Raw genomic sequence first — 14,984 nt, 5'->3', positions numbered from 1 at the left:
AACTCTTTCTCAACATGTGTTTGGAGATTTTCCGACAATATGGCAAAGCTATTTGCATTCGCAGTGTCCATCATGATACAACTGGGTGAAGCCCAAGTCCGGATGGTATCTGATCTAAAGCGAGCGCCGCTGTCCCTCCCCGTACCTCTCTTATCCCATAAACATATAAATTATCTTCTCTTCGCTAGTCCAGCCGGCCGGGAGATCCCAAGCTATTCACACTCACCAAGCTCTGGGGCCCATCTTTCGGTATCTCGCCATGCGAGGCAAATGTCGAAGCAGAGAAACGCGCTTCGCTCGATTACACTTGTGCACTCAATAGATGTTCTGCCTGGTACGACGTGCCTTCTTCTAGTGCAATACCCGAAGCACCAACCCAAGCCGTACGGACCTGAGTTCTCGGTGTTCTCTTACCTCTTGGGTTGAGGTGATTGTGGGCGCGGGCGATCATCTCTCTGCTGTCTTGCGATGATCGAGCCTGAATACAACACAAACAGCACTCTTTTTGTCCTTTTTCCAGCCACCAAAGTTGGAAATAACACAACATCTTCAGACAAAGACCGAAGGAATGATGAACAATGGGCCGTGTAACGCCAATGTTGAAGCTGCAAGCATTATTCAGCGGGTACGATGGACCCAAATCAGACTCCAGGAAAGTGCGACGAAGCGTCGGATCAAAACATGAAGCGGCAGGAACGGCAACGGCAAGAGGGCAGGAGATGGTATTTTACGCAGGGGAATTTTGCTGGGAGATATAAAATGGCAATATCAACAGTGATGATGAGAATCTTCAAGACGAAGGGTGGGCCTGTGACAAACTGGCTCGGAATGGCAATACCGTTTCCATGTACGGGACTTCCCATCTCAAATTGTCAATCACCAAGTATCGAGTGGACGTCGCCCCAGGGACCACCAGCGCGCCTATGCCTGCCCGCGTCGTCTTCGTTGTTCTCTAGCGACTGATCATCACAAACGAATACATCAAAGATCACGAGATAAAAGACGAGGCATTGTGTGGTTAAAAACGATCAATTGTGAGGGCGAACCGGCCCCTTTTCTTAATAAAAGGCCGCAGCCCAAGACGGAACCAAACCACCACCGAACCAAACCACCAGTCAAACCGGGTATGCCCTTAGGCAGGGACCCCTCCCCCCTCCCCCCGACTCCCAAACTCCAAAGTATTCATCGTAATCGTGATCGTCGGCGCACCTTCGTCACTCGGTGACGTCTCGCCGTTTCTCGTCGTCCTCGTCCTCGTATCTTCGCTGCCCATATTAGAATACTCTCAAAACAGAGCAGAGAGAGTGGTACTTACTTAATCCAACAGCGAAACACAAAAAGAAAGAAAGCTTAGGCCCGCGTGGCGGCCGTGGTGATCAGGCCCACGACCACCGCGATGCCCCAGAGGGCACAGCCCCCCAGGAGCATCATCCGCAGGTTGCGGCGTTGGTTGTATGAGAGGCCAGAGCACTCTCCGTGAGTGATGGCCGAGAGGACTCGGTCTCCGTGCCAGGTGAGGATGGCCCAGCCCACCATGGGCAGAAGGAGTGTTGCTGCCATGACCGCGACGTAGTAGGCCCTCTGGCGACGCTGCGCCATTAGAGAGAGCGCAGCGTCACCAGCCGTCGCGGCCATGTCGGCCAACTCCGAGTCGGTGCCCCGACCACCAGCGTTGCGGACAGCCTGGAAGGCTTCGTACCGCGGTGCCACCTCGGTTGAGACGAGGTGAGGTGACACCGGGCGGCTGTCCCGCTGGCTGGTGGCCAGGGAGCTGGCGGCGGAGGCCCTGGGGGTGTTGACGCCCCAGTTCCGGCTGGCCGCGGTCGAGGCCCGAGGGCGCGCCGCCAGCTCGGTTGCCGGTCTTTGGAAAGGGTTTTCTGGATGAGAGTCACCAGGAAGTTCTTCCCAAACACCTTTTCGAGTACACGAACATGAAATGACTAGTTGCGAGGAGGAAATTGGAACGGTGAAATTTTGGAGTAGTGAGGTTTTGGATTTGGAGGAGAAAAAGAAATTTGTGTGGGAGGGTTTGGGTTTTTATAATGAGAGGAATGGAGGAAGGAAGGGCATGAGAGAAGAGCGGGTACTTACCAGGTGTCCAGACACTGCGGCAGTCAAAGTTTGGGTTGTTAATCCTGCTGAAAAGCGAACGCGCTGAGTCCTTTCGCAAGGATGGGCGGGTGAGAAAGTGGCTGCTGTCTTGAATGGAAGAAGAACGGAAGCCAGTTGAAGTCATACGGCCGGACAAAGTCTGATCCTCAATGCCGCTCGCGCGTCGCACAGCCTGGATCCTTGCTGCGTCTTCTCGGGCGACCAAGGGGAAGGGAAATCTGGTAAGCCTTCCATTGCCATCCAGAATCTGTGCAGCGCCGGAGGGAGACATAGGTCCAAGCTCGATCTCTTCAAATTGGTTCTGTCTCTGATTGCGATAGAAGACCGGAGAAGGGGGCCCTATGGGAGTTGGGAGATCGGCCATCGGAGGGAAGGGGACAGTTGGCGAGGGAACAGTCGGCGAGGCCACAGGTGTAGACTTAGCCATTTCCCACCAAGCAGTGGTAGTGGAAGGAGGGCGGCGACCTTGGTACTGGGCTTGCTGTCGAATAAGAAGTGCATCGGAGACATTGGCAATGCTGCTTCCTGTCATGACCCGGCCCATGGCTCCAGTAGGGAACTCCTCGCGGTCATCAGTGACGGTACGCCAGTCTTCATCCCCATCCAATCGAGTTCTCTCATCTGCTGTCGATGCCATCGTGGCCATGTGGGTATTGTCGATGGTGTCATATGGCTGAGTCTCTCGCATGTTGGTCTCATCATTTCCAGTGTATGGGTTGGGAACAGGGACCTTGACGCCAGAGGTGGTGACCTTCCAAGATGGTTGGATTGCTGGAGCATGGTAGAATCCCTCTTGCTGGGGCTTGCCATTCTTGTAAGGTGAACCGTGAAGACCACTGTTGCTGGTGTGCGAGGGGCGAGTACGGCCAACAATGAGACCACTGGAAGGCTGACTGATTCCGGTAGCGCAGTGCAGAGCACGAGAGACATCTTTCTCAGCGAGTGGGCGCAAGAAAAACTTCTTGGAGTCTGGCTGGACCTGTTCAAAGTTCACCTCTGATTCCTGGGTGGAAGAAGCTGCGGCTGAGAAAGCGTGAAAGGGGTTCAGTCGGCTAGAGGAGGCCTTTCCTTTGTCTTGATCAATGAATTGATCCTCTGAGACTTCAGAAATGTCGCCATCATAGCTCGACTCAGTCTTTGTCTCATCCTTGGTGGATGACATAGGCATGCTGGGGTCGTCAGGCGTAGGGTTGGCGCCATTTTCAAAGCTGATAGGGTATTGAGTGCTGTTCTGGCCAGACACGTGGGTGGTGTTGAAGTAGTCAGTCGCTTGCTGCTTCTTGGTGACATCGTCGAAGTGAGACTGAGTTGCGTGCTGAGAGGGATCTTGGGAGCTTGCTGCAACCGGAGGGAGAAGGGTGGGAAGTGACGCCAGAATGGGGGAAGACTCGGGATCAAGCTTGACATGGTTGGGGACGAAGTCATCATCAGAGACACCCGGGCTGTAGGCTGCACCATCTTCAGGATAGAAAGAAGAAGCATCGGGATAGTTGTCCATGGCATGCTGACTGGCGAAAGGATCATATTCGGGATCGACCTCATAGCTCTTGCTCTTCGAGTCTTGTAAGGAAGACACTGAGGTGTCGAGGAAAGCATGCTCGTCCTCAGAACCACAGATGGAGACAGAAGCCTGACGGCCATAGTTGGTAGTCTTGCTCTGCGACTCGACCGCAGATTGCGACGAACGGCTCGTAATCTTGGTGTCGTGGGCAGCCTGATTGATGACTGATGAATGCTCATGGTCCTGAGACTTCGCCTTATCCTCAAGTTCTCTGGAGCTGTTGGAGAGGTTGGGGTCGTTGAGGATCTTCTCGACTTGCTCAGGGGTCAATGGCTCCTCATTTCCTAGATCCGCCTCAAAAGGCAGCTTTGGAGTAGGAGGCGCGATGTTCCGATGAGCCTCATTGAAGGAAGTGTAGATCGAACGATTGGGGGTGAGCGATCGCTTGGAAGGACGCTGGGACAAGTTAGTACTTGGAGCTCCATGATAAATCAAGTTGAAAGACAATACCTCTTTGGCGCTCTGCTTGTCCGTCATCTTGAAAGCAGCAGACCTTGCAGTCGGGATAGAGTAGAATGGAATTTGGGCGTTCCGTCTGGTGTGAAGTTGGTGCGGCAGATGTAACCAGACAAACAGTGTCTTGCACGTCGGATGAGGAGCTTCAAAGATGAAATATGCTCTTGGACGAAGTGCTCTTGGATAAAAAGTCTCGGGGCAAAGAAGAGATGAAAAAAAGAGCTGATGAAAGTGTGCTCAAAAGAATGCGCAGTAAATGCCGAGCCAAGTGCTTTTTGGGGTCCAAAAGGATGCTCAAGAAGGTGATTTTTTGGGACCAAAGTGCGCGCAAGAGAAGCAATGCTAAGAATGCGTTTTCGAGAATGAGATGTTGTGAATAGGAAGCCTGAAAAGAATCCCAAAGGCGATTTCTCACAGCCTCGCGCTGATTGTGTGATGGTGAAGGGGGGAGAAGATAATTGCAAGCGTGTGTGGAGGGGAGAAAGTGTGAAGAAGATGAGGGCAAGAAAAAAAAAGGTTGAGTGGGAGAGTTGTGGGAGGAAAGAACTCAGCGGCAGAGAAGGAGGGGTGGTCGTCCGTCAGTTGTTGTTCTTGCCTTCAAAGGAGGAAGGAGCCTCAACATCAGGGCAAGGCTAGAGATATGCCCTGAGGTGGTGATGCTGGGCGCTGGACCTCAGCCTGGCTTCAGTGCCCGGCTTTACCGAGCTTACAGTTTGGGTCTGGTACTCCTAAAGGGGAAAGGCGTGGCATTGTTGTTGAAAGGCATCTTGATATTTTACAACGTCTGCCCGAGGACTTACACCAGAACTGGGCGAAGACCTGGGTGTTGTCGTCGTCCAGGACCAATCAGCTCTCGGCCTTTTGTGACTCCATGTCCCATGCCGCGGGCCCTTAGCTAAGATTTGAAAAGGCAGAGACTCCATGTGTTGATGTAAATGAAGCATACGAAGTCAGAGTGCGGTGTGCTAAATCCAGACTTGGTGTGGGCCGTCGTCAGTGCGGACGACCTGAGGTGGAGGGGACCGAGGTGGGACCCAGAAGCATATTGCAACGACATCGTGCCAGAGATATCGCGGAATCTATCTGATTTCGTTGAATCACACAGGAAGACGTCTGACGATATGCCAAGGTCTGCACGTGGGAAAACACCTCCACAGCGTCCGCGACAAGGACTTCATGGCTTGATCTGACCAAAGTTGTGTACAAATAAACCGAAGACGGAATCATGGCCAGCCTCGAGCGGTGTTAATCTGTGTATTTGTGTATGACGAGTGTTGGAGGTTTCTGAATAGTTACATAATCCGTGGGCCCTTCTTCACATTAGGTATTCAAGATCGAAGGTTGGGAACAATGTCTTTGAGCTCGTACCAACACAAGTCTCGCCATCTGTCTGTAAAATTACGTATTGAACCAAAGAAACACTCTCATATAAATAATAAAAAATTAAATCTCGAGAAATAAATTTTCTGAAAAATTGATGCTCCGTTGCGATAGCAACTTTCTCAGGAAAGAACGACATGACGTTGGAAAGGGAAGGAACGACGGACCAACCACCGGTTGACTAAGCGGGAGTCTAGGCCCAAAGAAAGTTAGCGCAGATCCCGTGGAGATAGGCGATAAGAAATTTGCGATAACAGCCCCGGCTTGATGGGGCCCTGTCCTCCTCCACATTTTGACATGGCAGACCCTGGACCAACTTCCGGCTCGTTTCTCTCCATCCGTGTGTCGGCACCTTCGAACCGGACACTCTTAGCACCGCCTTGATCTTGGCGACGACGAGACCATCTCAGCATTTACGACGATTAAAGCGCCATTGACAATTCAGGGTCCATGATGGATAAGGGTCCCGTAAGTGCCTCCCGGCGGTAGCGTCTGTCCCGAGCCTTTCCTCCATCTCCATAGGTCTCCAGATGGATGATTTCTGATCTTGGCCGTGGCAAGTGAAGCGATAGTTGTGCCACTATTTGCATCCCCCGAAACTAAGATCTTCATTTGAGGCTGGTTAATCGTCTTTGGCTTAGCCAAGTATTCGCAGAACTCAGCCAGCTTTCGATAGCGAAGCTGCTAGCCTGTTGCCGATCTGCGACACACGAAACAAGGCTCATAATCGTAGATGATCTCGGTACGGCATCATCGCAGAGCAACCTCCAAGTTCCCCCACATCTACCGAGAGGGGAAGTCGGGACAGAGACCTCGATGGAGTGTCATCGAAGAGTTGACGAAGCTCGCGCATTACGGAGTCAAGCAGATAAAGTTCGACCTGCCCGCAGTCCGTGCTCTTAGACCTCATCCGAGCATGACGGACCGAAGATTGACAGACGCAAGCACTCTACGTGTTGCGGGCCTCACAAGACATCTCTCCGGACAGCTGGGAATACCTCCATCAACTCAATGGGGTCTCAACCTCTGGACACCAGCTACAAGTTGGGGACGAACAGGCAACATCCTGAACAGCACCCCGCCGAGACAGCAAAGATCGGCGCCGTCTGGGAATCCTGGGACCCAGTCTTGACCAAGACAGGGCGAAAAGCATTGTTTCGTCGGCGAGTGTCACCACTGCAGCAGTAAATGCCGCTGTCAATCAACTGGATCCTCTGGACGCATCAACACCATCATGCGGACATTTTGAATGCATTGCAAACACAGCATGGGAAGGCATCGTATGGCGCAGTGCAGCAGCCATGGGCGGACTTGTGTATCGTATCGTTGGCCCTGGACTCGACGGGGTGCAGGAGTCAGCTTCCTGGTCGACGTCGTCACGTCGTCCTCGGTCTTGTTTTGCATCGGAGCACGTTCCGTGGGTCTCGTCTCCGAGTCCGCCAGCGAAAGTCAGCAAAGGATTTGACTGAGCTGGGATGAGACGGAAGTTGGCTTTTTCTGGTGGTTGGCAGTCTAATCTCCAATCTCCAGAGTGATGGAAAGCCTCGAAAAAAGGAGGCGACCAGAGACGACGATGTGCGCGGGTGAGGCAACCAATGAGAATACGGATACTGGGTCGCGCAGCCAATGGCGGGCAGCACGAGTCCAGCCCCCCGTTGCCGAATCCAACCCTCGCCTCCCGCCCACCTCTTCCCAGTGTTTCTTCCCCACCGCCCTCGCCATTGGATGTCCATGTCTCGATTCCTCCGCCCGCGAAACTCGAGAAGTCCATCCGGCAGACCATCGAATTGGGGCGGACTCGTGATCCCGATCCTTGGATGGCCGCGATGGACGATGGTGGAAGCACAAGAAGGGGGCTGTCGAGCTGACGGTCTTCAAGTGTGTGAGACTGCATTGAACACCACGTCTCCTGCGTTATGAGCATCTCGCAGACAATTGAGGCGTGCAATTGCAGCACGCCAGAGGCCCTGCAAGGTTAGCAGCAACAGGAGCGTAGGTTCGTCGAGTTCCATCTCCCAACATCAAGCGGCACTGGCGACGCCACGTTCCTTGCACCGGTCGGCGGATGAGAGGGATGGCAAGCCGCAGCGATGGACCTCGCACTAAATCTGCGATGCGCAACGCCGCACACGCACGCATATCCGCCTTAGCTCCTGCACACCGCTCGTACGACGGCTCAGTGTCGTCCACCCAAACCACAAACCACCCCCAAACGTCGTCCCGCTGGTTGGGATTCTGCATTGGAGCGCCAGCCAAGGGGGCCTAGACGGGCCATGCAACGCTGTACGGCCCCGAGCTGGGTCGTCCCATGCAGCTGTTGTTCTCCAGAGAACAGCAGAGTCCATTTCCTAGAGGACCATTCGCCTCACTCGATTACTCGAAACCGTTGTCTTTGTTTCGTTTTCTCTGGCATGGTTCTCCCGAGTTATCCATTCCACGTTAGTTGCCGTCCGCAGCCATTGGATGCCGGCGCCGGTCTTCCCTTCTCCACCGGTCACTCAATGCGATTTCCGGGCGCACATGACACCAGGGTGCTCTGTTGCCCGTATTTCACCTTGAGCCCCCCGGCTTGCCAACCCCTTCCTCACCCCGATCCTCCGAAATTTGCCCTTTCCCATCCTTTTTCACCTTTTCACACCCATTTGCAATCTTCCAAGAATGTTCAATGGCGTTTTGGGTGGTAGGAGGGGAGGCCAGGCCACTGTCCCGGGGCGAGGACAACGCCCTCTGCCCCGACCTCTACGTTATGGGTGGCAAACGACGGGTCAATCACCTCGATGAGTACGACTTCTACGGCTACGACGACCACCACGACCAATTCCCACCAAAGAGGCCGCGGCTGTCATATATCGCACCGGACACGGACCCCGGCTGTTCTTCTCGGGGGTCAATCCCCGTGCAAAACCTGTCTTTTCTGGTGATCCGAGAGCAAACATCGCCAACACCTCCGACGCCCGAATCCGCTGAACCCGATGTCAGCCCATCACCTATGGAACGGACCGCTTCCGGCTTATCGATATCATCCGACACCAGCATTTACAGATTGGAAGACGACGGGGACATGAGACTTTTGGACGACAATGCGGCTGCTCGAATGGTCGAGGATCGTTTGCAACTCAATCGACGTCGGACCAAAGACACCCAACACGAGAGAATCCTCAGGTCTTTGATCAAGCCCCGGTCTCGGGAGGCCGAATTCTCCATCGACAACGCGGCTTTGGAGAGCATCTTCTCTGCCGCCAACGAAATATTCTTTCACAACTGTCTTTCTCAGCGCGTGACGTGGGACTGGTCTCATGCATCCAGCGCCCAGTACAATGATCACATCATCGGCACCACAGCTCTTCGACGCTCTAAGATGGGCGGTTATGAGACGCTCATTGTTCTGTCGAATCCAATCTTGAAGGACAAGAAGTACAATCGACGGCTTCTCATTTCGACCTTTTTACACGAGCTTATTCACAGCTATCTCTTCATCAAATGCGGGATCAAGGCTCGACACTGCGGCGGACACACAGCGGGGTTCCGAAGGATTGCTGAACTCATTGACCTCTGGGCAGGCTCGGACAACCTGCACCTCCGCGATATGGAAGCTGATTTGAACCACTTCCGTGAGGACGACAGTCAGCTTTTGGGGGATCGTTGTGCTTTTGCAGATGCGTCATCTCGGGCCATTTTCCCCAGCGTCCAAGAGTACCTCATCCCTCATCACCACATACACTACGATCACCGCCCCTACGACTATGACCGATCACAGCTTCACCCCCAGGATCGATGGGATTATTACATCAATGACCACCGGGAGTGCTTCCCTGTCAGCAGGGGTAGCAGTCCCACCTCAACCGTTCCCACGACAAGTACTGAGGGGGATTTCGATGGAGTGGAGCCTTTGGAGGAAGGCGAGATTCGCGAGCTACGTGGTCGTCGCCTCTTCCTTTCCGACGGCTATGCCTCCAGCAGACATTCCTCTACTCACAATGAACGACATTATGACTCAAACGACGGGCGATGGACCCGTACCGATGATCGACGGGAGGCTGTCATCGTGAACTACGGCGGCAGCCCGAGCTCCATCATCACCATACGTTAGGGGATGCCGGAACGTATCAGTGGCATCGCCAAATTTTGTACACTTATTTTTCCTTGTCTCATCATACTCAGCGCGACGACGGTGTTGAGTTTGAAAAGCATACCAGCATGGCGACGGTGTTATCATTGGTTTCGGGGGCGGTCTTCACGGCGGAACCTACTCGGGTGCATCATCACGGATCAACGGCGGCGGACGGCGGACGGAATATTACTTTGTAATCCCCTTTTAACACCTCATCTTAGACTCCCTCCTTCGCAAGCCTCACAGGGCCCTCTACATATTACCACATCACCAAATAAACTACACAGCCAGTGATTCATCACTGTCCACGACAACGCCCCACCAAATACCAGTCGTAACTTCCACCGCCTTCGTGTCAAGCCATACCATTCCACCACAAAGTAACATCTTTTGAAGGCCGCCGGCAAGGTCGAGGGTGCTGACTACAGCCAAAGATCGAGCCCTCACCTTGAAACCACGCACCTTCCTCAGGAACCTTGGGGCACCGACGGGTAAGAGGACGGACGGGCCTGCGCAACGACGTTTGGCAGGTATGCCACGTGCACCAAAGCGCAACCACAGAAAGGCACGACATGATTTGAACAAAATCAACGTCCCAGTAAAACGACATCCAGAAATGAACAGCAGAAAAAACATCTCACTCGACCGTAGCGATCCAAAGATGACAGAACCAAAACGACCGAAAGCCCTGCCGCCGCGCTGCCAACACCACACCTCGTCACTTTTCCGAGCCAAGAATGAGCATCTGGTACAACCGCACTCATACAACATCAACGACGTCGCCATCACGTTATCAGAAAGCATCACCGGACAGACACAATGGACCGCCCGCGAGAAACCACTCAAAGACACCGTCGCCCGCATCCTCTCCAAGCAGGGCAAAGAGACGAGCCCGAAAGTCGTGACGGCCAGTACCATCTTCTCCCTCATGAAGTCCATCGACGACCTCTGCTTCCTCGGCCTGCTCTTCCCCACGACACACCTCAACCATCCCTCCCACCCCGTCCATCTCGAAGTCGGACAAGCGCGGGGTCGCGTGGGGTGGACCCAGGCGCTACGGACTAGGCCTGGGGGACCACGCGGCGCCGTCAGCACGGGCACTGGCAGCAGCAGCAGCCCGGGCCAGGGTCCGAGCATCCTCATCCGTCTGAGCACGGTCCGCCACCACGGAGACGACGTCGACAACGTGAACCACGACGGCGAGAAGAAGAAGACGAAGAACAAGTCGGAGGCGCTGACGCTCCGGGAGGTCGTCCAGGTCGCGATCCACGAGATGGTCCACGCCTATCTGCTGCTGCTCTCGTGCCGGCACAAGCAGTGCGGCGCGGACTTTGAGCTGATGCACCGCGACGAGGACGGCACCGGTCACGGGCTGGCCTTCGTGGCGCTGCTCAAGGCCGTGCTGGGACAGGTGCAGAGCTGGGCGCCGCAGCTGGGGGAGTTCGGGATGACGGACGAGGCCATCGATCCCTACGAGGACTTCAGCGTCAAGCTGTGGAAGAGGGGCGAGGGGATCGCGGCCAGGAGTAAGGGGCAGAGGGTGTGGTGGCTGGCTGCGAGGCCGTTGTGAGGAGGGTTGGCGGGTGCCTGTACGATTTGATGGATAATGACTCGGGGTTTGTATGATTTCAGGGACGTTTTGGGACGGTATGATTGTTTCGGCGTGAAGGGATTGGGTGTTTGATTAAGGATCGCCGTGGTGTGCGATAGAATCATGATTTGGATCAGGACTGCCGTATCCGCGGAAGATTTGTAGGAGTATCGTCAACACGGGTATCTGTAGCAGGAATATCAAGGGTCTGACTGGGCTCATGGACCGAAACGTCGTGTCGAGACTTGCCAACTTGAGAGGATCGGAGAACATGATCCAACCTTCGTTATCGGAGTGTATTCCGAGCGGCAGCATGATGCTCAGGAAATACAAAATTTTCCACGGCTTATTCCATCCGAGAATAACGTTCTCCTCTGGGGACGACGGAGGCATCTGTCCCCTGGTCGTACTGGACAGATATGGCCTTGTCTCGCACTGGGTCGAAACCGTACTCAAGCCACGATGTATAAAGTTGTGACGTCTGAAAAGAGACAGCCTCACCAGTCATGGGCCCGGAAGCGTCTTTACTTCAAGTTCGCACGGTTCGTGGGTGACCCAGCATCAACAACGTAGTCTTTCTCGTGTAACAGGCGTCAGCAATCGAAATCGAACGGGTGCCATTGTTTCACCTGTATACGCAACGGATGAGGACCGAAAGAAAGGACCAGGAACGATGATTTGTATTCAGCGTGCGGCCGGACTCCAGCCTCCCTGGCCCTCGTGTCCGGGGTCCTTGACTGAAGACATCAACGAAGGTATTCTGGCCTTTGAGGAATCTCACCGCGGTGCAGAAAGCGTTACACTCAGCTTAGAAATCGGGTACAAGTCAAACCCAGGGCTCAGAATTCTGACTTAAATGTAAGGTATTGCACTTACTTTCCATGGCTTCCGAAGCAGCTCACAGTTCTGCCTGTTATAGCGCCTGATGATCCGCTGGTTTACCTGACAGCAACCAGATCATCTGGGGTTATTTAAGCGACCAATTCAAGGGACCAAGTGCTGTACAACACCAGATAGTGTCGTCTCCGGCATTGGCATCCTAGGGTCATCTGAAAGTTGAGTTTCTACGTACCGTTGAAACGAGGCATTGTCCGGCACTTAAGCATTGTGTGTTTATGCCGCAATCTGGGAGCACAAAGAAAGGAGAATAGTCTCTTGGGTATCTCGATAGAATAATTTAATAAACGCGGGAAAGTGGCGTAAGATGGACAACAACGAAGAGTAGGTGTAGGTGTTCTTACTCACTTCCCGCGGAAGTGAGTGTGCTGGTATAAAGTTGATGGACGCCGGAATCAATATTTCGGATGGGGCCATGGAGTTTATGGACAAAGTCCGAGTTGACGAGAGCAATCGACGTCGATCCGGATCTGCCCGACCTGGATCTTCTTCAGCCCACTCCACGCCCACAAAGAAAAAGAAATAGGACGGAGACGGATCCCTTTCTATTCGATTGCATCTTCAACTCATTGTTTTATCTCACATCAGAAAATCCAATGCGACGGCTTATTTTACTTGCGACACAGGTATATCGATTCTTGCTGCATCACTCCTCATTTAATCGAATGGTGTGGCTTAATGAAGCTTCGCGGTCACAGGCTTGAGTAAGTACCACTCCCCTCAAACTAAGCAGCGAGCCAATCTGTACACGTTTGTTGCCTGTTGGATAATAGTTCTCAGCGCAGAAGAGTATTAAGAACAGCTTGCGCAAGGTTCCTTGTGGCGTTAGTCGACTGTAAACCATGCAGACGAGTTCAAGGTTGAATATAGCCTGTGGATAGAAAACACATTGAATGGCTAATCCAGAACCCGAACACGTCACAATATTCTTCGAGCAGAGTCCTGTTCTATGGGGAAGACGTCACGTAATAGCTCGAATGCTTTGCGGTTAGACATATTATTCGCTGAGAAAGACCGTCTGAATGCATTCAAAGGTACAACATCGCTGTGCTCAGAGGGCACGCCTTCTTTGATGTCAGCGCCGCCGGTTGGAACGCCGGAAACGGCCCCGCCACCAGCCCCCGTTCCGGATCCGCCAGTCCCACTCGTGCCACCGCACCTCTTCCAAGCCTTTGAATTCCCAGGAAACCCAAACGTACGTAGGATACTCGCTCCCCGAGCATTTTCTCCTTTCCATCGACAGAAACGCGCTTCCTAGTCTTTTTCATCAGCGGCCCCGGGAGCCGCCCAGCCGCCTGCGATAGGTGTTCTGTATTCGGCCTGCAATGAGTTGCAACTCTTGGCTATCAGGCTCAAGCGTCGCGTCCTCATGGCGCTGTTGTTGTCCGGTCTTCCGAGTTGCGCCGTAAGCAGAAACCTCCTTCTCCTCAGTGGGCTGTTTGTTCTACTGACGACGTTCTCTCCCAGGTGCCATGCATCAATGAGAGCTTGAGCTTGACGGTATGCGATCCTAGAAACCTCACTATCGCATGCCTATGTCAAGATCAAGGGTTTCAGCACGCCTTTGGGGGCTGTGTGTTGGGACATTGTGATGTGTTTGATTCATTGAGTCAGTCCCCTGCGCTGTTTCCTTCCTGGTTTCTTTCTCTTCCATCCATTGTTCCTATTCTCCTATCTCTCGAACGTGCAGTCATACACAATCATGACCAAATCATGATCAGAGGCTGACATTAATACTGCTAGCTGCCAAAAATGTAACCCTCAATCATTGCGGCGTTCTTCCTCGCTACAACACGGGAGACTTGGAAGCGGCGCTGTTCGTCTCGATCATAACCCTCGTCGTTTTCATTGCCCGGTTCATATCAAAGAGTGCAAAGTTGACTCCATGGGGAGCTGACGATTTCACTATTGTGATCGGATTCGTACGTGACAGTCCAACGTCTCCTTCAAACGAAGACCATGTATGCTGAGCTAACTGGACGCCGCCAGGCGTGCGCGATTACCTTCGCCGTCGCCAAGTTTAACTGCAGGTCCGCCACGATTCCCCAAGCTCTTCTCCACGATAGATCATGACAGGATCGCTGATGTTCATAGGGTCTTACTTCGAAATCGGAGTGGACTTCTGGACGTTGAGTTATGATGAGATCGTCAGGTTTAGTCAGGTAAAGATCACAGCACGAAGACTCGAATCGAGGGTCCAGCGCCAGATAACCAACAGAAACTAACATATTCTGTCCAGACTTTCTATGCATTCGCCATGGTATACATCCTCGCGGTCGCCAGTTTCAAAGCAACCATGCTATTCTTCTACCAAAGAGTCTTCGGCGCCTTTAACTCTACATTCACCGCAGTTTTATGGGGCACACAAGTGTTCAACCTGCTCGCCTTCATCGCCTTCTTCTTAGCGACACTGTTCCAATGCCGACCCATCAGTTTCGTATGGTACGGCTGGGACGGTCATCACGAGGGGGCTTGTCTCGATGTTCACGCGATCATGTTATCGCACGGCGCTGTGAATGTCGCCCTAGACTTTTGGATGCTCGTCTTGCCTGCGACGCAAGTGCTTCGGCTCAACTTGAGAAAGAGGCAGAAGGCTGAGATTCTAGCCATGTTTGGCATCGGGATTTTGTAAGTTCTCCGAAATGCTGATGTGAATCCAGACCCATACCCGCCCATCTGCCAATCTGCCATCATCATCCTGACTGGAAGCTGACGGAGATCTCTATGTAGAATTACGGCGGTCAGCACGATCCGGCTCGTAATCGTGTGGGGTCTGAGTTTTCAAAATCCTACCTGTAAGTCTGCGACCACCCCGAGATATTCTTTTCGACGAAAGAATAGAGTCTCGCTGACTGATGTGTCCATACAGACGATAC

At 53.3% G+C, this 14,984-nt stretch overlaps 3 protein-coding genes across 3 annotated transcripts; 2 read left to right on the top strand and 1 right to left on the bottom strand.

Annotated features, from left to right (window-relative positions):
- Nucleotides 1-1,350: 1,350 nt before the first annotated feature.
- On the bottom strand, nucleotides 1,351-4,249 carry CkaCkLH20_04130 (uncharacterized protein; the record flags this gene model as incomplete). The annotated part of the gene is made up of 3 exons (XM_038886849.1): nucleotides 1,351-1,877; nucleotides 2,092-4,069; nucleotides 4,124-4,249. 3 exons carry the CDS (start codon nucleotides 4,247-4,249, stop codon nucleotides 1,351-1,353), a joined length of 2,631 nt encoding a protein of 876 aa, XP_038748099.1.
- Nucleotides 4,250-8,174: 3,925 nt separating this feature from the next.
- Nucleotides 8,175-9,599, top strand: CkaCkLH20_04129 (uncharacterized protein; the record flags this gene model as incomplete). The annotated part of the gene is made up of 1 exon (XM_038886848.1): nucleotides 8,175-9,599. The coding sequence occupies one exon, from the start codon at nucleotides 8,175-8,177 to the stop codon at nucleotides 9,597-9,599; it is 1,425 nt and encodes a 474-aa protein (XP_038748098.1).
- A 682-nt stretch (nucleotides 9,600-10,281) lies between these two features.
- On the top strand, nucleotides 10,282-14,740 carry CkaCkLH20_04128 (uncharacterized protein; the record flags this gene model as incomplete). Its single annotated transcript, XM_038886847.1, has 3 exons — nucleotides 10,282-11,146; nucleotides 14,203-14,270; nucleotides 14,348-14,740. The coding sequence occupies 3 exons, from the start codon at nucleotides 10,282-10,284 to the stop codon at nucleotides 14,738-14,740; spliced, it is 1,326 nt and encodes a 441-aa protein (XP_038748097.1).
- Nucleotides 14,741-14,984: the final 244 nt, after the last annotated feature.

The sequence above is a fragment of the Colletotrichum karsti genome, assembly GCF_011947395.1.
Source record: "Colletotrichum karsti strain CkLH20 chromosome Unknown Scaffold10, whole genome shotgun sequence".
Classification (NCBI taxonomy): domain Eukaryota; kingdom Fungi; phylum Ascomycota; class Sordariomycetes; order Glomerellales; family Glomerellaceae; genus Colletotrichum; species Colletotrichum karsti.
Note: the sequence above shows the minus strand (reverse complement) of the source record. Positions and strands in the feature narration are given on the sequence as shown.